This window comes from Leopardus geoffroyi, chromosome B1 (assembly GCF_018350155.1).
Source record: "Leopardus geoffroyi isolate Oge1 chromosome B1, O.geoffroyi_Oge1_pat1.0, whole genome shotgun sequence".
Classification (NCBI taxonomy): Eukaryota; Metazoa; Chordata; class Mammalia; order Carnivora; family Felidae; genus Leopardus; species Leopardus geoffroyi.
In genome coordinates this window covers 6,901,388-6,922,759 of record NC_059327.1, presented here as the reverse complement: position 1 = coordinate 6,922,759, position 21,372 = coordinate 6,901,388, and the positions used below count along the sequence as shown (strand labels likewise).

The 21,372-nt window shown below is 40.7% G+C and overlaps 1 protein-coding gene across 3 annotated transcripts in view; it reads left to right on the top strand.

The window, feature by feature from the left end:
• GPM6A (glycoprotein M6A) overlaps positions 1–19,252 on the top strand; it is a 357,889-nt gene extending 338,637 nt beyond the window's left edge. For all 3 annotated transcript variants that reach the window (XM_045452260.1, XM_045452248.1, XM_045452257.1), the window contains 4 exons: positions 4,978–5,131; positions 11,635–11,711; positions 12,267–12,332; positions 17,115–19,252. In XM_045452260.1, the coding sequence (XP_045308216.1) occupies positions 4,978–5,131; positions 11,635–11,711; positions 12,267–12,332; positions 17,115–17,267 (450 nt within the window). In that variant the 3' untranslated portion in view covers positions 17,268–19,252. The remainder of the gene's footprint in view (positions 1–4,977; positions 5,132–11,634; positions 11,712–12,266; positions 12,333–17,114) is intronic.
• The last annotated feature ends 2,120 nt before the right edge of the window (positions 19,253–21,372 follow it).

Below are 21,372 nucleotides of genomic sequence, written 5' to 3'. Positions count from 1 at the left end.
CCGCAAAGTAGCGGCCACCACGCGCTTCAAAGTGTCCCAATCCACTTGGAATCTAAACCTGTTGAATGGTAAGTCCCATTCTACAGTGAACAGCACCTTCAAAGGAAGCTTTTGAAAAAACCCCTGGGACCGAAAGAAACCGAGATAGACAGGATGCAGCGAAGGCATGCTGATTACCCTCCCGGGGACTTCCGCGTGGCCTGCAGCGGCCGAAGCGCTTCCAGCCGCGTATCGTGTTCCCCGTTCTCGAGGCTGTGAATTAGCCTTGAGATCTACAATGGCAAATCATGAAAATGTGAATCAAGACGGCTTCTTTCTCCCCCAAGGAGTTCCACTAACAACGTTTCTTCAGTTTTGGGGTGGTTTCCACGCTTTCTAGAGCCTTTCTCGAGTGGGAGCCCACTTTGAATAACTTGCCCAGACTCGAGAACTTCTCCTCCTTTTTATTTTCTCCACACGTGAAGTGAAGTCTAATTCCCTTATTCTGTACGGTCCTATCCTTCAGGAAAAACGTATATTTTGATAGTAGTGGCAGTAATCACAATAATGCTCTCGCACGAAGACAGCTAATGTTTTGTCTGTGCTTCTTAAGAGCCGCAGTCTTTGCTAAATGATTTTTATGTGTTATCTCTTTGCAGCCTCACTAAATCATGTGAGATCAATTTCGCAGGTGTTCTCATTTTACAAAGGCAGACACTGCAGCATAAAGAGCAGTCAGACTCCATCCAGCTCAGAAGCCTGTGCCTTTAATCAATGTGCTGTAAATCCCCCTTTATGGCTAAACAAATGTGACATTTAGGTTGGGGACACATCAGTGAGTGGCATGTTGGTGCTGGACAAATCCCTCAGCCTCTGCCCTCTTACAGAATAGAATCAAATGGCAAAGAAGGGAAAATGACTTGCATCAAATCTACAGATTAGCGATGTTGAAGGTGAATGGGTGCTGGTACGCCGAGCATTCTTTTTCTTCCTTTTTAATGTTTATTTTATTTATTTTTGAGAGAGAAAGACCGAGCGTGGGCCAGGGAGGGGAAGAGAGAGAGGGAGACAGAATTTGAAGCAGGCTCCAGGCTCTGAGCTGTCAGCATAGAGCCTGACGTGAGGCTCGAACCGACAGACCGTGAGATCAGGACCTGAGCCAAAGTCAGACGCTTAACTGACTGAGCCGCCCAGTTGCCCCGGTACACAGAGCATTCTTAACGTATGGAAACTTTGAGGCTCAGCAGACCTTTGTCACCTAGACTGGGTGCATAAGGCCATGAGAACTGACAGATTTGGAGCTAGCAGCCACACGGCCCAGTGAACTTCATCTGTTTATTTGCTTCATTCCAGCTCCAGAAAAGAGAAAAAATAAAGATTACCCAAGAAATATTTCCCTTTCTCTCTCATAGAGTCAGACACAATGTTTACCATAGACAATCAAGCGTGTTTTAAGACCAGATATTGTGTAGATTTCCACATCTAGATATTTCCACATCTAGGAATATTTGTTTTCTTGTGAGAAAAATAAGGGGTAAGTGTTTATTGCTTTCTGTGACTGAAATCCTCTGATATATTTTTACACGCATTAGGCCCTCATTAAGTACTTGTTGAGCAAGACGAAATAATTGTGAAAGTGATATAAACTTTAATAGTTCTATTAAAGAGGAAATAGCTGTTAAAGGATATTTACTCCAGTTCCTTCAGTGATTTATTTTTTTAATGTTTACTGATTTATTTTTGAGTGAGAGAGAGTGTGAGCGGGGAGGGGGCTGAGAAAGAGGGAGACAGAGAACTGTAAGCAGGCTCTGCACTGTCCGCACAGAGCTCGAAGCGGGGCTTGAACTCATGACCTGTAAGATCATAACTTGAACAGAAACCAAGAGTCATATGCTTAACCAACTAGGTCACCCAGGCGCCCCTCCTTCGGTGATTTAAATAAGTTAATATTCAACAGGTTTTATTTTCTAACATATTTAGACCTGGCTTTGTTTCATCTTCGATGTAAAGGTATAATTATGTCTGCCAAATCATAGTTCAAGGGCATTGCTAAGCTAGATGTTGACTCTTCCAACTCTCCAACCATTAGTATTGCAGAGTAGAGGCTAACAGGAAGTCAGATTTGAATGGAGATTAAGCAGTGTTATTAGAAAGTACGTGTTTAATTAAGTATGTTCTGGGTTTCTGAAATCCTGCAACATTTGCCAGTTTATAGGAGACAGGTTTGATCTGCGGTCTCATTGGCTTTATCTTGACTCTTTTCATATTTGTTGTATCAGTTCCCTACTATCCTTAATCCCATTAATTTCTATATTAATCACAACACAACTTTAATACAGGTGCATAAGCTCTAACATGACAGTGACACCAAGTTTATCATTTTTCAAAAATGTTACTTTAATATGTATTCTGAGAATTACTACATGAGTTTCACTTCTCTGAGATTTTACTGAAATCATGAAGTCTCTCCATAACTCGTCGCCAAAGGAATTAATAGAGCTGAATAAGAGATTTCGTTCCGTACGGTGTATTTATTTTATTCTGTATTGTCATTTTGAAAATGTGACTTGACATGTTCAAGTTAAGCCAGAATACACTACTGTTTCTCTTCAAAAGTCTTCTACAAGGTGCCTTTGAAACTCAGAAGGGAACCACGTATCTATAGAAACTTAGCTTTTGGTGTCCAAGGACCACATTTCAGACACTTTCAAATAGAATTCTATTGCCGTATTTGCTAATAGAGTTACGTTTAGAGGATTAAAAATACAATTTCACCCTTATACCTACATTCACATGTGCCGGTCATCCCATCTTCTGAGTCTGATTATATAAATACGGTACAATCATCAGGAAATTTTTCAGAAGGTGCCGCTTTTCAGACAATTCATACTGTAAGGTGCACAGGCTCACAATACACGACATACAGATAAGAAGGTAATACAATTTGGAGTGGATCGCTCTTAGGATGTGAATCTGGATCGTCATCTTGAACACGTGGAAATGCACATGCAAACCGCACACACCTCTCTTTCCGCCCTCCAGTTTTGATCGGAAGATAGAATTAAGGGTGGTTGGGTTGGGAGAGAGAAGGGGAGGAAGTAAAATCATATCCCTTTTGGGGACATGTACAAAATACAATCACAAGAAACAAAACTGAAGATCGAGGGAGCACGTTGCTATGTGAGTTACCTGCGAGGATGTGTCACACTGTATGAGTCTGAAATCTACCAGCCTGCACGTCCCCTGCAGGCAGAAAACTGGGTTCCCTGCTGGGCATCCCCAGGGCGCAGAGCAGTGTGAGGGCTGCTGCTGGTTGCTGACACCGTGTGTGGATGGAAGGAATGGATAAATGTATGAGTCAGCCATTGAAAAGTGGATAGCAGCGTAGGTCTAAAAACTCTTCCCTGGATTTTTTTCTTCCTTCTTGTTTTCTCTGGCTGGACAATGACTCGGTAATCATAAGGTCAGGACATGAGTGATGGCAGAGAAGGCTGTAGTCTTACTCGGTGACACAGGATTCAAATGAGAAGAACCACACGTTGTAGCAGAACGCTTGTTACACGAGTGACTTTCTTCTTTGGCTACTTTCCAGGGATAATATGGATTTCAATCTCTGGTATCTGAGTATGATGAATTAACACCACATAACAATAATGTGGCCACTCCCATGAGCCTCTCTGCTTTCATCCTCTGTTTCTAGTTGGTGTTTATGTACGTGGGTACTTCACGTAATGAACTTCTCCTGTGATCATGGGAAATCTGCTAATAAGTCCAGTGGCACACCAGTTGCAGTGAGAAGTATAATCAGTTGGTATTAACGTGTACATTCAAGCCTTCGCTTAAACCTCAGGGGACTGTGACTAATACTTGTTCTTCTCCAGTCATATCTGAATCCAAGTCTTAGCTTGGACAATTCAGGGTGTATATTGATGTAGACAATTTCATATGTAGATAATATGGATTAAATAGTTGATAAGTCATGTGAAGCGTACATCTATCTTTTACCAGCTCTCCATCCATCTACCAATGTGGGCATCTGTCTTTTTATCCAGCGTCTGAGTCGTGCTTAAATCCAAAATGCATTTAACTTATGCTGAAACGAAGTCTCTTGTTCAACTGTATCTGGGCATCTGAACAGCCTCTTCTGGCGTTTTAGAAATACTAAAAATGTTTCTGAAATAAGCAAAAAAAAAGCCCCTTTAGGTTCAAGCTGAAAGATCACATTTTAGTATGTTTCTATGGTGAAAGTAAACTTAATATTCATGAAAAAAGACTTCAAACTTAAAGTTTACAGAAACCCGAAAAGAAGTACACACTTGTATATCATTAATGCTAAAATGACTTGAGAATTACCCCATTTACAATATTAAATGTAAACATGACTAAGCAGCTTACGTAATTATGTGAATGGTGCTCATTTAGTTGTAATATAAATTTATTGACGTTTTGGGGCACGTGGGTGGCTCAGTCAAGCGTCCAACTCCGGCTCAGGTCATGAGCTCACGGTTCGTGGGTTCGAGCCCCACGTCGGGCTCTGCGCTGACAGCTGGGAGCCCAGAGCCCGCTTCGGATTCTGTGTCTCCCTCGCTCTCTGCCCCTCCCCCACCTGTGCTCAGTCTCTCAAAAATAAATAAATGTAAAAAATGTTTTCTTAATTTATTGACATTTTAACTTTGCAGAATTCCCTCTAAATATACCAGGTAATATTTTCTAAAAAATGTGAGGCGAGATTTTTGAGACAGATACATGAATGAAACAGACATAAAGACACAGAAGGCTCCTTCCTTCCTTTGTTCGTCACCTCTGCTGTGATGCGATTTGCCAGCAGGAACGCACTTCCTCTCTCAGCTTCCCGTGGCCCACTTCCTAAGGTGTTGGTGATAATGATCTGCGCACGAGGGCACTTACCCCTTCGAATTGGGTTTTCTAGATTAGTCCCAAAGCTCTTCTTTTCCAGTAACTTGCACATTCTCTCTCTCGACTCTCTCTCTCTTGCAGTTCATTATGCTGACCTACCTTTTCATGTTGGCCTGGCTGGGAGTCACGGCCTTCACCTCCCTGCCAGTTTACATGTACTTCAACCTGTGGACCATTTGCCGAAACACCACCTTAGTGGAGGGAGCGAACCTCTGCCTGGACCTTCGTCAGTTTGGTAGGTGGATCTCTAACTAAAACAAGGCCTCGTACTGTCTTAGCCTAAATGACTGTGTCTGGAATATTCCAGATCCCTTTGGAGCCATGATTACTTCTTCTAACAAAGAGATAAATGTGTCACAGTATTCACTTTCAAGACATTCCTTCTAAATTCACATAAGTAGGAATTTAAGAGAGATTGGAAGTTGATCTCATAACATGAACATACAATGTGTGTGTTTGAACGGGCTGTCGAGTTGTGTTTCCTGGTGTTGGCACGAAATAATTGTGATGCCCTCAATCTGATTCTTTTGTACTTTTCCAGACTTGATGTGATGCTTGCATCTACTTTTTTTTTTTAATTTTTTTTTTAATGTTTATTTATTTTTGAGACAGAGCACGAACAGGGGAGGGGCAGAGAGAGAGGGAGACATAGAATCGGAAGCAGGCTCCGGGCTCCGAGCTGTCGGCACAGAGCCCGACGTGGGGCTCGAACTCATGAACCGTGAGATCATGACGTGAGCCGAAGTCGGAGGCTCAACCGACTGAGCCACCCAGGCGCCGCAGTGCTGGCATCTACTTTTATTCTCCCATGATAAGCTCTACAATCTGTGAAATCTAGAGTGAAGACCATCTAATAAATACGTGTTGCACTGGCTTCTGAAATAAGGCAGAAAAAGTTAGCATTTAATACTAGAAAACCAAAGAATCCTAAGCCAATCAACAGTCCTCTTTGGTTATTTTTGTTTAGGGCTAAAACCTCATGTGATAAAGTGAGTTTCATACGTGTAGATGAGCTTGTGATACCCGGATCCTATTCTGATTGTGTCGTCCACGTTGACTTGTTTGTCAACAACAACCGTCACAACAATTCTACATGGTGGACGCTACTAGCATCCTCTTTATAAATGACAAAACTGAGGCACAGAGAGGTTACACGAGTTCCCCAACGTTATCCAACTAGTAAGGGACAGCGCTGGGATTCAAACCCAGGCCGTCTGGTTTCGGAGTCTGGTAATTACAAGTCGACACACAACTCTGTCCTGTTGACAGACGAATGTGGAGAAGTGGATCCAGTCTCGCCTAACCTATTTGGAATCCTAGTCCCCCGTTCATAAAAAAAAAAAAAAAAAAAAAAAAAAACATGGCAGCTACAAAATTTACAAAAGACCTGGAGATCCACACGTTTGCATGGTTTTTTTCCCCAGGGACAGGCTGTTAAAATCTAAGCCATGAACATCTGGGAATGCTCCCTGAGATTTTCTCTAGTGAGGTCTCCACATACTTCGGGAAAGCAGGGAACATTTCACTGGGTACTGTCCGCAGGCCTTGTGGCTCTTTGGGGGTGCTCCAGACAGGTTGTAGGGTACAGCACCACTGTCCAACCCAGCCAGCTGTATGTTCCAAAGCTGTGGCCCGCTCGCCATCCTGAAAGCCAGAATCCTGATCCTAATAAAAAGCAGCGTCTGCTCGGTGGATGAAGTTCTTGGCAAGAAGACAGCAGAGGGAATATGGACAGCTCTTCTCCTGGAGAGGTTTCAATCTTGGAATCATGTCCCACGTAAACATAGGAAGAGAATGTCGGCAACAGCGGTTGGAGGCCACCAGGACAGCTGCTTGGAAAACATGGCCCTCCTTTCAGTCCCTCCCCCTCGAGGTCTTTTATTCTGCTGATCTGCAAATTGGAAATTGGAAGAGAGGTGACCGGTCTCTCAGACACAGTTGCCACCTAAAATACGGGCCACCTAGTGAAGTTTCAATTTGGGGTAAACAGGCAATTTTTTTTAGTAGAGTGTGTCCCAGATATTGTCTGGGCCACACTTCTGGTAGGTGTAAACCCTGACGAGGGTTAAAGCTGCTCTTTGAACCTTAGCACTGCTTACAACATAGTTGTCAAGATTTATTCTCATTTAACTCTTATCCATGCTGTGGAAGAGAAGGCACTTTTCACATGCCATGCAACCTTTTGCATCAGCTATTATATCTTTGTGTTTGCCCGCAATACAGAATCTACTGCCTGGATGGCATTTATTTGGTTTCCGAAAAACACACCCTTAATAAGAAGCCTGAATGTACACGTAGCAGTCAAGTTATCAAGGGGCATCAGCATAGAAACGGACACTCGTCCAGGTCTGGATTATGATCAGTACAGACATGTACTAATGTCCTCAAAAAAAGTGATCAGGTGGAAAAGAACATGCTATAAATCAATTTCCCTCGTTTTGCGAAGTTGTCTCATTACATTTAGGTGGTATTTTCTCTCTCAGGGGTCAAGGTCTTTGGGCTGCGTGGTGGGGGCTGTCGTCACATAGCGGCTGCTGTGCCTGCTTAGTTTCTAGTTGCATTTCACCGTTCATTCCCCTGCATGTGATAAATGTATATATGGCATGCAGATCGAATGGGAAGCTGAGGCACTATGCAGTTCATACACCTGTGGAATTTAAAGATGGTTAGTCCTATCAGGGTTGGCCATGTTTCAAAATTAGTCATGAAATAGTTTGTCTTGCAATTTTAATTTTTAGTGCTTTCATAATTATTTCTGTTGCTTTTCAATTATACGTACAGCAGTATAATGACGTTGAATGCATTAGGGATTTAGTTTAGTGAATTTGTTTCATAAATTGTTAACACTGGTCCCCATAATATCATCTAGATCCAGAATTTAAAACTATGCTTTGTTAAACCCTGGTTGTTTGATGAAACTCCCTCGGGGCCAACCACAGGGAGAGAGTGGTCCAGAGCAGGTGGCGCTCTCCTCTTAGCCTCATAACCAACCTTCCCTCTCGTCTAGCATGTCCACACTCTGAAACAGGAGCAGCTTGTTTTGATCTGATTTCCAGTAAAAGTTCATTTCACTTGCTTATTCATACTTCTGCCAGGCAAATACTTGTTGAGCTTCTGTTATGTTTAAGCACTGCTCAGTTTTGAAAGGCAAAAATCTCCATGTCAAAAAGTAAAAATCTACCTGTCGAGGGGAATTAGGTTACCAATGGAATGAAGATTACTAATCCGAAAACATGCTAATTGTCCTGGATGGTCTGGGTGGGCCCCTGTAATCACAAGAGTCCTTAAAAGTGGGAGAGGCTGAAGAGAAGAAGTCAGAAGGAGGTGGACCTCTGAAGAAAGGCACAGAGAGATGCAGTTTTGCCAACTAGGAGGGTGGAGAAAAGAGGCCAGGAGGCAAGGAATGTGGGTAGCCTACAGAAGCTAGAAAATGATACTTTAGATATTCTATCATCTTTAAAACTGGTAATGTAAGTGGTAAATTCTTTGAAAATTAAGCATTTATATTTGCTAGTAGGGAGTTAATTTCCGATCACCCTTAAGGGTTCATAGCATCCTAATACCTGTTCATTCTGCTTCCCTCCACCTCTAGCTTGCAATTTCCTTCATAGGAATTTACATCCTGAGTAGTGGTGCTTCTGCTGTCCAGAAACCTCTAAGAGGCTTTCATTACTTCAATGCTCAAAGTAACAGGAACTGTGCACACACATGAGGCATGATTTTCTCTGAAAGTTTTCCCTATTTCAGACATAACCAATTCTTAGAGAGCCAGAAGTATACTGCTTCTATTTACACAGCTTAAAAGACATTTAAAAAAAAAAATAGGGGCGTCTGGGTGGCTCAGTCAGTTAGGTAGCTGACTCAATTTCAGCTCACTTCATGATCTCACATTTTGTGAGTTCGAGCCCCGCATCGGGCTCTGCACTCACGCCGCGGAGCCTGCGTGGGATTCTCTGTCTCCCTTTCTCTGCCCCTCCCCCCTGCCTCTCTCTCTCAAAAATAAATAAATGTAAAAAAATATTAAAAAAAAAAGAAGAAGCTCACGGCTGCAACTCTGACGCCTCAAATTCTTACCGTTATCTCTCCTTGAAGTGTGTATCTTGCTGCTTCTCTTGTACAGTCCTAACTTGTTAACTTGTTTGTAAGAAACTGGAAACGTCATTGTGTATATACTTTAGTTAAGGACTTTTCTGCATCTGGTGGATAAACTATGTGTAAATGTATTCAGTTTTAGAAAAATTAGTAAATCTGAAGAATATACTTAATTGGGGGTTAGGCCAATTTGGCCGTTCATCGACAGATCGTGTGAATCAAAATAATCGAGTTTTCAGATTTGCACCGCAGCACATCTCAGATACACTTGCTCATTTTCATCGCTTCGTATTACACCAATGTGCATTTGCAAACTATACTTCGTTTGTAATGTGTATATTTGTGACATGTGGTAGTTACATCACAAAATTATGGACTATATATTTTTTATATCAACGTATATAGCGTCAGGAGCACTGGAGACTGAGTGGAAGGGTTGCATTATATAATATTTTAAAGGTGACGGAGGAAGGCTTCACCGAATAGCTGTTATTGGAAAGATATTAGAGTCATGGGAATATTCTTTGTGGAGGGAAGATTCAGGCAAAGTTACCAAGACGTCTGGGCGCCATGCCTGGCGTCTTCAACGCACAGCGGAGAGGCCAGTGTGGCTGAAGTAGAACGAGAAAGCAGGGAGAACAGACGGAGATGGGTCTGGGGGAGTCGTGGCACTCCATGATGAACACGTTGCAGGACGTCAAGTTTTAGAGACTTTTATTCTGAGGAAGTAGTGAATATGGGAGGGTCTTGGCAGAAGATCCCCCCTTACAGTGTAGAAGCGTCGCTCTGGCCACCGTCTGGAGAACGGACTGTCGCAGGAGTGGAAGCAGGGAAGTCAGGTGACACTCTTGCAGGAGCCCTGAGGGCCTGGCTGTTTTTTCAAGACGGGGACTGCAGAGCGCCCTGATGGGTGGGCGTGTGGGTTTGAGAGAAAAAGAGGCTTCAGGGAGGGACACACTTGTTGCCGGGCCCCCCAGGAAGACTGACTTGCTGTCACATGAGCCCAGAAGCCTACAAGAAGAGCTCACCTGGGAGTGAGGCAGGCGAGGGAGGTCAGAGTTCACTTTCGAGGATGCTGCTTTTTAGAGACTTCTTAGGAATCTAAATAGAGTTGTCAGGTAAGAAATTGGTAAATGAGCCTTGACTTCAGGAGGGAGGTATGGGGCTGGCTGTCTGGATTTAGGAGCTGCTGATAATACTTAGGAAGCTCTGACACTCAGTGAGACCAGCACGGGGCAACGACGACCGAGGTGTGCGCCCTGGGCGCTCCCGGGAACCAGGTCCTAGAGAGAGGGGGCCCGTGAGAATGGAAAGACAGAAGCAGGTGTCCGTAGATTTGGGGAACCTAATGAAGCAAGCCTGAAGGAGAGGGAGCCATCAGCTGCCCCCCAGTGCTGCTGACTGGCCAGGAAGAGGAGAACGGAGTATTCATCTTTGGTTCTAATTGTGTGTAGGTCATTGCTGAGAGTTGAGGCAAAATCTGCCAGGAGAGGGTTTAAGTAGAAAGGAAGAGAAGAGAATTGCGAGCAGTGAGCGTAGTCAGCGCTTTCTAGGAGTTTTGCTGCAAAGGTGAACAAAGACCCAGGTGAGGAAATGCGTGCACAGCCTAGGTATCCCACCCGGATGAAGTCTGGGAAGATCGGCACAGAGAAGGACGCCTGCGAGGACGCTTCCTCAACGGTGATGCGTCTTAGGGAGTTCTGACTTCCCCTCCCCTGTAGTGCCATCTATGCAGAAAGGAAAGGTCACAGAGAATGGACTGCATTCGACGGACTAGCTCAAAGCCAGAATACGTGAATGTATACACATATTAAATTAAATAAAGAGCAGGCAGTGCGAAAAGCTTAGGTATTAGTTTGCTCAGAACTTGAGGGGTTTTTCTCCTTTATATGTATATATGTTTAGCGCTTCAGTAGGTCTCAGTACAGTATCAGAGACCCGTTTTAGGATCATCTCGATCTCTCTTCTGTAAAATGAGATGTGTCGCGGTGTATCAACTATGTGCTTCCTAAAAATGCAAGACTCCTGCAAGCACTCCTAGATTCTGATTAAACAGTCCTGTGGTGCCGTTCAGAAATACATATTTTTGATAATTTCCCAAGTGATTCTCATGCAGTGGATCCATAAACCAACTGGAGCGAGGGTGAATAGGAGGGAAATTATAGTATTTTTTTTATTTTTCCTCCTAATAGCACTGTTTTCAATATTAGCAGAGAAAAATTAATCCTTTGGGCAATATGCTTTTATAGACTTGCCAGAAGCATTGTACCAGCAGAATAAATTTAGATCCAGACTTCAGCACAGTCTGGGACATAGTTATCAACATAATTGTGATGCCTACACCATTACATTAATGGACCAAACCAATCAACTAGCCGCAATTGAATCTGTAGATCCGGTGGCAAGGTCCAATTGAATTCAGACTGAAAATGTTTTACGTCGCTTGCAGGCGAAATAGTTTTGATCTTCCATTCGTAATTCTGTGTATAATTATTATCCAGCCATAAAAGCTGAGGAAGAATGTTTCCATTATACTATAGCACAAAATGGAACTTGCCTAGATTTTATCAGCATAAGATTCCTTTTCTCTCTCTGGGCTCTTGAAAACATTTATAAAACTAAGCTATGGTTTTCTCCATGTTGTAGGGATTGTAACAATTGGAGAGGAAAAGAAAATTTGCACCGTCTCTGAGAATTTCCTGAGGATGTGCGAATCCACTGAGGTAAATGTTTCTAAGCTGGTTATATCGTCCAAATTTTACCTTCCTTTGAAAAATATATAACTTGAAAAATATATCATTAAATCTATATCAAATTGTCCCCTTTTTCCTCTCAGAGGCAATTTTACTCACAGTGATGCTATGCAGGGGGACTGCAGAATGAATATGAATGAGGTGCTCTGTCCATTTCAGTACACATTATAACAAATATATTTTTTCTAGAAAGTACCATGTTAATGAAAGTTCAACGTTTTTGCTGTTATATTTAAAAAGATTGAACGTAGCCTTATGTTGTTACAAGATCACAGAAAACCATCATTATTAATCAGGACCTCATCTTTGTAATAAAATTATATTGAAATGATGCAGTTGCCAAGATTTAAATAATTTGCAGGAGAAAAGATACCGGCATAATGTTTTTTGGATTGAGTAAGCGAGTTATCCTAAGTACACTCCTGTTAAAGATGGACAAAGTTCTTATTCGTCAGCAGCAGTCCTGACCTCTCTTCTGCTTGTAATCCTGACACGTGTTTTGATTCTCTGCGGTTTCCTTTGCAGCTGAACATGACCTTCCACCTGTTCATTGTGGCACTGGCTGGGGCTGGGGCAGCAGTTATTGCGATGGTAAGACCCCAGAGCTCTGAGGCTTGGTTTTTCAATTTGTATGAGAAAGCTATTTACTTGTAGAGATGAAATTTTGTCTCCCATCCTGAAGCCCACACGAATCCTATTTATTTTAATATCAGTAAAACAAAAGGGGGGGGGGGGAAACAATGGGCCCATAAATAAGTGAAAAACAAGGCTTCACCTGAAAAAGTATTGTCGTTACTATTGGGATAGTATTTGGCCAGTAGTTTAAGGATCCAAACACTCAGTAATATTGGCAACATTAACAAAAATAAGTAAATTCATCAGCGTTGCAGATATTGGGTTACTGTTTAACATAGAAAATCCTCTCTGTGGGGTGCCTACGTGGCTCAGTGAGTTAAGTGTCCGACTTCGGCTCCGGTCACGGATCTCCCAGTTGGTGGGTTTGAGCCCCGCGTGGGGCTCTGTGCTGACAGTTTGGAGCCTACAGCCTGCTTCAGATTCTGTGTCTCCCTCTCTCTCTTCCCCTCCCCTGCTCACGCTCTGTCTCTCTCTCTCTCTGTGTCTTTCAAAAATAAATACATGTAAAAGAAAAAAAAAAAAGGAAAGAAAATCCTGTCTGTATCATAGAGGTATTTATCAGTGTGAATTCTAAGTCCCCTAATCAATTGCTTGACTTACATTATCCTTTTCTCCTCCTTATTTAAGAACATGAAAAAGCCACATTGAGTCACTTATGAAAAAAGAATTAATTTATTCTTCTTAACACAGACCTCGGCAGTTTTACTGCCATTTCTTTTACATCTAATTTTGTCCAGAAATATTAATCACAAGTGTTTAAAGTGAGGCTCATGCAGAGTTTGGTAGATCTGCCGTGTTCCAGATGCCCACGCTTCGTACCTCACTGTGACGGCCGGTTTGCTCCCTGGACTAGTAGATACCAACGGTGGGCAGATACTTGGAGCCTCGGTAATAGTCTTGCAGCCAAGCCCTTCAGTCCTTATTTCTGCATCCTTGTATACAAAATCACAGTCCAAAAATAAAGTAGTATAGAACTCCAGAAGGTTCCCAGTAACCTCACAAATATAGCCAATGCGAGATGCAAAAAATGAATTAATTTGGTGCCAACATAGGTTCCCATGTGTTGGCAAAAGGAACCCTTTTTTAAAAATGAGAGTGTTTGGGGGTGCCTGGGTGGCTCAGTTGGTTAAGCATCCAACTTCGCCTCGGGTCATGATCTCACAGTTCGTGAGTTCGAGCCCTGTGTCGGCTCTGTGCTGACAGCTCAGGGCCTGGAGCCTGCTTCGGATTCTGTGTCCCCCTCTCTCTCTCTGCCTCTCCCTCACTCACACTCTGTCTCTCTCTCAAAAATAAATAAACATTAAAAAAATGTTTTAGGGGTGCCTGGGTGGCTCAGTCGTTTGAGCGTCCAACTTCGGCTCAGGTCATGATCCCACGGTGTGTGGGTTCGAGCCCCGCGTCAGGCTCCGTGCTGACAGCTCGGAGCCTGGAGCCTGCTTTGGATTCTGTGTATCCTTCTCTCTCTGCCCCTCCCCCACTTGTGCTCTGTCTCTCTCTGTCTCTCAAAAACAAGTAAGTGTAAAAATAATAAAATATTTTTTAAATGAGAGTGTTTTATCTCTTGTCAAAGAATAAAACTAGGAATGGGGCACCTGGGTGGCTCAGTCGGTTGAGCGTCCAACTTCGGCTCAGTTCATGATCTCGTGGTTTGTGAGATCAAGCCCCACATCGGGTTTACTGCTGTCAGACTGTCAGTGCAGAGCCAGCGTCGGATCCTCTGTCCCCCTCTCTGTGCCCTTTCGCGGCTTTCACTTTCCCAAAAATAAATATTTTTTAAAAAAGAATGAAACGGAGAATAATCAGTGCTAAGGAGCTAATGAGCCATCTCCAGACTAGTTATTTTTAATCACTTTATGAACACTTATGTATTGAGATCTGATTCTGCTTTGCTAAAAATTATTTTTAAAAATAACAAAAAATGACTGTCAGTGCTAAAGTGAGTTTTCAGACATTTTAATTTAATATCATACTAATTGTTCAACATTTTAGATTGAGTATATCAACCTGTACATAGGAATTTTATTTCAGAATATGAGGTGCTTAATAAGATCATATTGGCTAATTAATTGGAGGGATCAGAATGAAACAGTTAGCAAAGACTTTATATTCTCAGCCTAAAATCAGTGCTTAAATATGCCCTGGGGAAGCATTACATGTTCTGGGCAGTGACGTTCCAAACACTCATGGTCCCAGGTGGCACCCAGCCTGGCCGTGGGATAAGAGGAAACATCTGTTCGTACACACATTCCTGTGCGACGGATGATTATTAGGGACTTGTGCACATTTGAGTATCCAGTCATGTATTAGAGGTCTACCAAAGCACTTTTGGAAAGGAGGTATGTAATAGGGCATTTGTTCGCATTTGCTACCTGTGTGTGTGAAAAATTCTGTGCAAAAATGCGTGCCTTTTAGGCATACGTAGGTGAAAAGTACCTGTCTAAATGAATAGTGTTATTTAAATTTCCCTAAAAATGCTTACTCTGAAATGAATCTATTGTCAAAAACATCTCATGATTATAGATGTTTAGATATTATGTATTTCTTAAGGAATCTGTGCTTCGCAGGAATTTAGGCATTAAATTATATATAAACTTTATATCAAGCTGCAAGTATTTAGGATATTATGTTTTAAGTACTAAGCATCCTTTTGGATACCTAAATATATGCCAAGCATAAGTTCCTTAAGAAATACATAACACCTAACTATTGATTGACATCAGTACATATTTCCAATTTATTAGCTCTGATAATAGTTTAGGTTTTAGGAGACAGGGATCCTATAACAATAATTACGGCTTCTGTTCCTGGTACTAACACTATTACCAATAATGCCGTTATCAGCTAATATTTCTTTAAACTCACTCTGTTGAAAGCACTGTCAAATGCTTAAATCCACGAATACGTTCAGTAGTCGTACTATAGCAACGGTCATTAACTTCATCCCCAACTCTTGCAATGCTCAAAGTATACCGCTGTCATTATTCCCACTTTAGAGATGAGAAAATGGAGATAAATTCTTCTCTACCAAAATACTTAAAACATCATCCAGGATTTAAGGCAAAGATCACGAGGATTTGTACGAAAACTAACACGTGATCCACTCCATTATTTTTCAGAGATGTTAGAAAGTTAGGTAGATATTAGCAGATGTGGTTCACGTGGCCTTGCACCAGGGTCCAGGGACCGCTGCTCACCTCCCGAGGGACAGTAACAAGCCTGGAAGCCTGGCAGTGTGTGTTCTCCTAAGATGAGAGGGAATGTCTAAAGACCTACTGAAAAGTGTCAGTTTCTGAACCTGAATGGCTCAAGCTCTTTTGAGTATTTCACTCATACATATTTGATAATAATTTAGGGGCCATATTTTCTCAGACTTCAAAAGGAAATTTTTCGTACATCTAAAAATATACTTATTCATGTGAAACATATATTAAGGACTTGCTTCTTGCTAAACACTCTGCACAGCCCTTGATATTTCCACAGCAACAACAGCAGAGTGCCACATGAATTTGGTTATGTATAGAAACTGTTCAGTCTGCATGTATGTAGTGATGGAGCTTTTCACTATGAAAGTGACACAGAGTAAAAAGAACCCACTGCTCTTTCTTGCATGTGGCTTACAGTTTCCACTAAACAAAATGCAAACTTTCAGAGGAAATAGAACATTCTGGAACTTCTTATTGGTGTGCATCTTTTCCCATATTGCCGTGTCAAAACTCTTTTTTTTTTTCTATTGCCTATTGACTACCTTAACCTACTGCAATAGTGCCCATTTAGAACTGACTTTGTATTTTTTACGTCTGTACTTTTCTAAAACCAACCTACCTGCTGTCTTTCGGCATACTCCTGGCTAATCAAAATTTTAGTGTTCCATTTTACTAAATTATGGGTAAGATATTGCCTACCCTTTAAAATTTAGATCAAGTAAAGCATGAGCAACCCAGTTTCCCTTTCATATTCATCCATTGAAATCCATCATTTGGAAAACTGCCTTCCCTCCCCTGTGGCCCAAGAGTGAGGGAAAGAAGGAAAAACAAACAGGTAATCTCCTAGCTGAGTCCATTCAGGTCAAGTCAGGACCTTCATTACTTGAGTAACTTCATTACTCGAGACAGATCAGGAGTTTCTTTTAGAACATGGCGCTCTGTTGTGAATGAAAGCATACAAAATCCAGGGGACCCAATGCTTGCTCTCTTGTAGTGTACAGTCTAAGGGAAACTACAAAATTCAGCATATGGAAAATTAACTTGATAATTCAATCCACAGGTTTATCTTGGGGGTTCCATGGTCCCTTTTTCTGTTGCATAGCAGGCAATAATATATCCTCCCATTAATTCAAAGTTGTCTAGACTCAAACTGTGTAAGTGACTATTTTCTGTTACGGATTGGAAAACGTAGGTACACGAACATGAAACGTATAATCTTTCCGTTTGGGTAAATGAGGACAGAATGGCCAGGAAATATCACAGAAAGATTAAGAATCAACCTTGGATACTCCAGAATTGAAAAAAGAAAAAGAGATACTGAAAGAAAGGGAGCTGAGAAAATACTGTCATACAGTTGGACACACGAGCAGGGATAATATAATTATTGATTCTGTCACCACAGAGATTTTGCTTCTGTTTTATGAGCAGACATATTCTATATAAGTCTGTAACTTGAATATTTCTTCCCTGGTAGCAAGGTGCATTGAAGACACTGAACAGCCTCCCAGTGTAAATTATTTCTGTCTTTGATTAGGTCCACTACCTTATGGTTCTGTCTGCCAACTGGGCTTACGTGAAAGATGCCTGTCGGATGCAGAAATACGAGGACATCAAGTCCAAGGAGGAGCAAGAGCTTCATGACATCCACTCTACTCGCTCCAAAGAGCGACTCAACGCATACACATAAATAAGCCCTTCCAGTCCTTTCTGCCATTCAGATGCATTGGTGTTTAACTAAGGGCCATCCAACCATCCAACCTTTTGAAAAATAAAATACAGAAGTGCTTCTCATCAATGATATGTAGGGTGACTTATGAATCACCTGAACACAATCCTTTGTTGTTGGGCACCTGGTTTCCTAATTTGTTAAATTGGTGTGATCAGATCTCTTCTACAAGCTCCTATCCAGCCTTTTCCTTTTTTCAGTTTCTCAAACTCACTTAATAATCGCATAAGATTGAAGATACTAACATTGTCACATGCAGAGATGTCTTTGATTTTTAACCACTCCCCATGTGTTAATACATAACACCTTTTGCATTATTTCTTATGTTTTGAGAAGAAAAATAGCTTTTTATACTTTTTAGTTTTGATTTCGGTAACTAGTTTAACTACAGGTAACCTTCAAAGGGACCACTGTACATTATGAACAATAGACAGAGATGGTACCATGATGACTCTTCTTGTAATATGGAAATCCTGTCTGGAGGTCCGGGACCACGTCACTACAGGCCCTGGTTCATGTTCTCATCAATCTAAGGTGCAATTTCTAAATTTGTAAGAGTAGGATTAAACAAAAAAAAAAAAAGTGCTTCTTATCTTTGTTAACATTGTATTTTTTTCTTGATGTACTTAAAAGGTATTTCTCTCTGATTACTCATGTTTCTGTTGTGAGCACGGTAGAAACAGTGACGCTAATGCATGGCTAGCTGCCTTTTTAAGATTGTGACACCAGATTAACCTTTTCAAGTTTAGTATAGAGACAATTTTAATGGAAATGACTACTGTGAACTATTGAAGAATGACCTCTTTGTGATTTAAGCTGTGGCTGGATTGGAACTTTTAATATGCTAATGTGGAACATTAATTACCTTTATGAAGGTGGTATATTAAAAATAAGCACACTAACCCCTCGGAAGTTGTCTTACCTACTTTCAAATGTTTTCACGGATTGCACCTCTGTAAACTATCCCTCCGATGTATATGATATATTTGAAAAGGCTTCCATTAATATAATAGTTTTGCTTGCAGCCTTCCGATCTATGTTGGTTTACCTGTAGTGTTTTTTAAAGTGTGGTCAGCGGCCACTATAGAATGTATCCCTCCCGAGTGTAGTGATATATCTGTGTTTTTATTTGAAGTCATTTTAACCAAATGTTCATTCATAATCATTTATAAGAAGTACCTATATCAAATGAATAAAAAAAAAAAAAGCAATCAGTATTACTGGACCAAAATTGGTGTTTGTTTTAACCTTGACTCTTCTTTTGATTATTTCTAATGCTACAAGAATGCTGTAAAGTGTCTTTTACAATGATGTAGCCCTGACAAGACATTTTTGTCAGTGTATAAAAATTAGGTAGTATTGTGCACTGATTTGACCATTGTGAAATCTTTTCTCAGTGTAAGTGCATTTCTAATAAAATTTATGAGTGAAACAATCTTTGTACAATGACCACTCATGCATCATCCGTAATTTTACAAGTTCTTGTAGTAGGTAGAGGGGTATTATTAGGGTTATCTGTGGCATGATTATGCATTCTGTAGTATAATTTAATTAATTTGGGGTTTTGCTTCTTTTCTTTTTTTTACACGTAGATTATCTTACTGGTTCAACATTTTTTCTGGTATAGGCAGTATTACAGATATTCAGCAAAAGTATTAATGGGCTTCTTTAAAATTCTATATTATAGTGTTTCAGTTCTGTGTCTTAACAGTTTGTGATGATTTTTACAACTGTCTTTTAAACTTATGTAATGATGTTGATGCTTTTGGCTTTTTTTTTTCCTGGTATTAGAGTTTGTATTTTCACAAAGAGTGCTTTGTAGCAGGCATTACAATTAATCTGTTTTGTACATAAATGTGCCAACAGCTCGATGGTGGCGTTTTTGAAATGTAGAACGAAGTGCTTGCAAAATGTAATAAATACACTTGTGTACTTTGTGTACTTATTATTAGTTTCTGCAGTGTGGTTTTTTGTGTGTGTTTTTCTTTGTTTTGTTTATTCCTCTCTCCTCTGTGTGTACCCTCTTTCCAGATGCAATGGACACTGTCGTTGTAGGATGCTTATGACCTCAGTTGAGCTGACCTAACCCTGAACTGAAAATTCTTTGCATGACATCCAGCATAGAAAAGCCAGAGGGTTGGGGAGAGGGCGAAGGTGGAAAGATTTCGGAGGCCATTTGGTTTAGCAAATGATAACGATGCCCAACTTCCGCTATTTCCTTGCCTAATTTCTATTGTTTTGTGTTTTCTTTAGACCTTCATAAACTAATAGAGACACAAAAAAGGCTAATTCAATTCAGAAAGAAAAATGATTTCTTGGTTCGCTTCAAACTATCAAGGTGAGAGCAATTAAATGGAAAAAATATATATATTTTCTAGGCTTTTTGTTTGTTTTGGTTGTAACTTCTTCTGGCCAAACTAGAAGTGATGGCAAATTAAAAATAATAAGATAGTGATCAAATAAAAATCTTAATTTTCACAAGACCTAAGTAATTGTATTAGTCTTCAATTATTTATGTATTATTATGAATGGCGACTTGAAAATGTCATGCACTTACATTACAAGTATCTACGGTAGTTATAAGCAGATCTGGACAAAATGTCTTATGTTTTAAATGGTCACTTTTAAGACAATAAGAAAATAATCGTGTATCTAAATCTTATTAGATGACAATTTTTATTCTTTTCGGGGTTTATGGAATTCTTAAAATAGCAGGAAGAAAATAAAGAATTATATGTTAAAGATTATCAGCATGAACAAAAATTTTATGCAATATTTTTATTTTTTTCAATGTTTGTTTTTGAGAGAGAGAAAGTACAAGCTGGGGAGGAAGAGAGAGAGAGAGAGGTTGAGAGAGAGAGAGGCAGAGGATCCAAAGCAGGCTCCATGCTGTCAGCACAGAGTCCGAGGTAGGGTTTGAACTCCCGAACCTTGAGATCGTGATCGGAGCCCAAGCCCGATGCTTAACCTACTGAGCCACCCAGGTGCCCCGCATAATAATGGTTTTCAAAGAAACTGATCATTGTGAGATAATTATATTTTTTGAAAACGTAGAAGTCCATTTCTGTTTGTGAAAATACACATTTATCCTTAATTTCCCTTTGGGCATTTTTTATCTCCTAGCTTTATTGGACTAGAATTGACAAATCAGCCCTTTGGAATTTATAAAGCTAATGTGAAGACCAAGGAAATTACTCACTTTGAGAAGAAAATGTGTGTCGGCCAGCTTTGGCTTGGGTGAAATCCATTTACTTCTTGATGTTGAAACTTAGAAATGGCAGATTCTGATTTATTCACCCAAAGGTCAAGTAAAGTTGTCTTGGGTTTTATTTTTGCCTTTTAGACAAAACAGAAAGGTATCATCTTAAGGTATGTTCCATCCAAGTAACTCAGTAGTTTACGTGTGCTTCACGTGATGAAACTCGATTGAACTATCATACCTTGAGAAACACTCTTACGTTCTGTGAGCTTTTCAGAAAGCAGATCATTTGAAGCCCGTGGAGGCAATCCTACAATGTACTGGCTCAAATATGACCTTCCTACTGACTTAAGTAAAACCCCCGCACCTTGAGTGTTTTCTCACAGAAGCAAGTTTTACCTGTTTGATCATTTTAGATTCTTTTGCTCTTTGCCACAAAATTCCAACATAGCTGAATATTGGAAAGAACTTAGCAAATGCAATACGTTGAATTGTTAAATTCATTATTAAATGAATTAATGAAATAAAATATTAAATGAAATAATACCGAAATGAAATAAAATTTACCTAGACCACTGTATTTTTTTAAGTTCATTTATTTATTGAGAGAGACAGAGAGAGAGAGAGAGAGAGAGAGAGAGAGAGAGACAGAGAGAATCCCACGCAGGCTGCACACTGTCAGCACAGAGCCTGACACGGAGCTCGATCTCACAAACCATGAGATCATGACCTGAGCCAAAATCAAGAGTGAGATGCTTAACCAACTGAGGCACCCAGGTGCCCTTAGACCACTGTATTTCTAACCTGTGGGACCCCCTATAGAAGGAAACATCAAACAAAATGAAGCAAGTAGACGATGGGAGGATA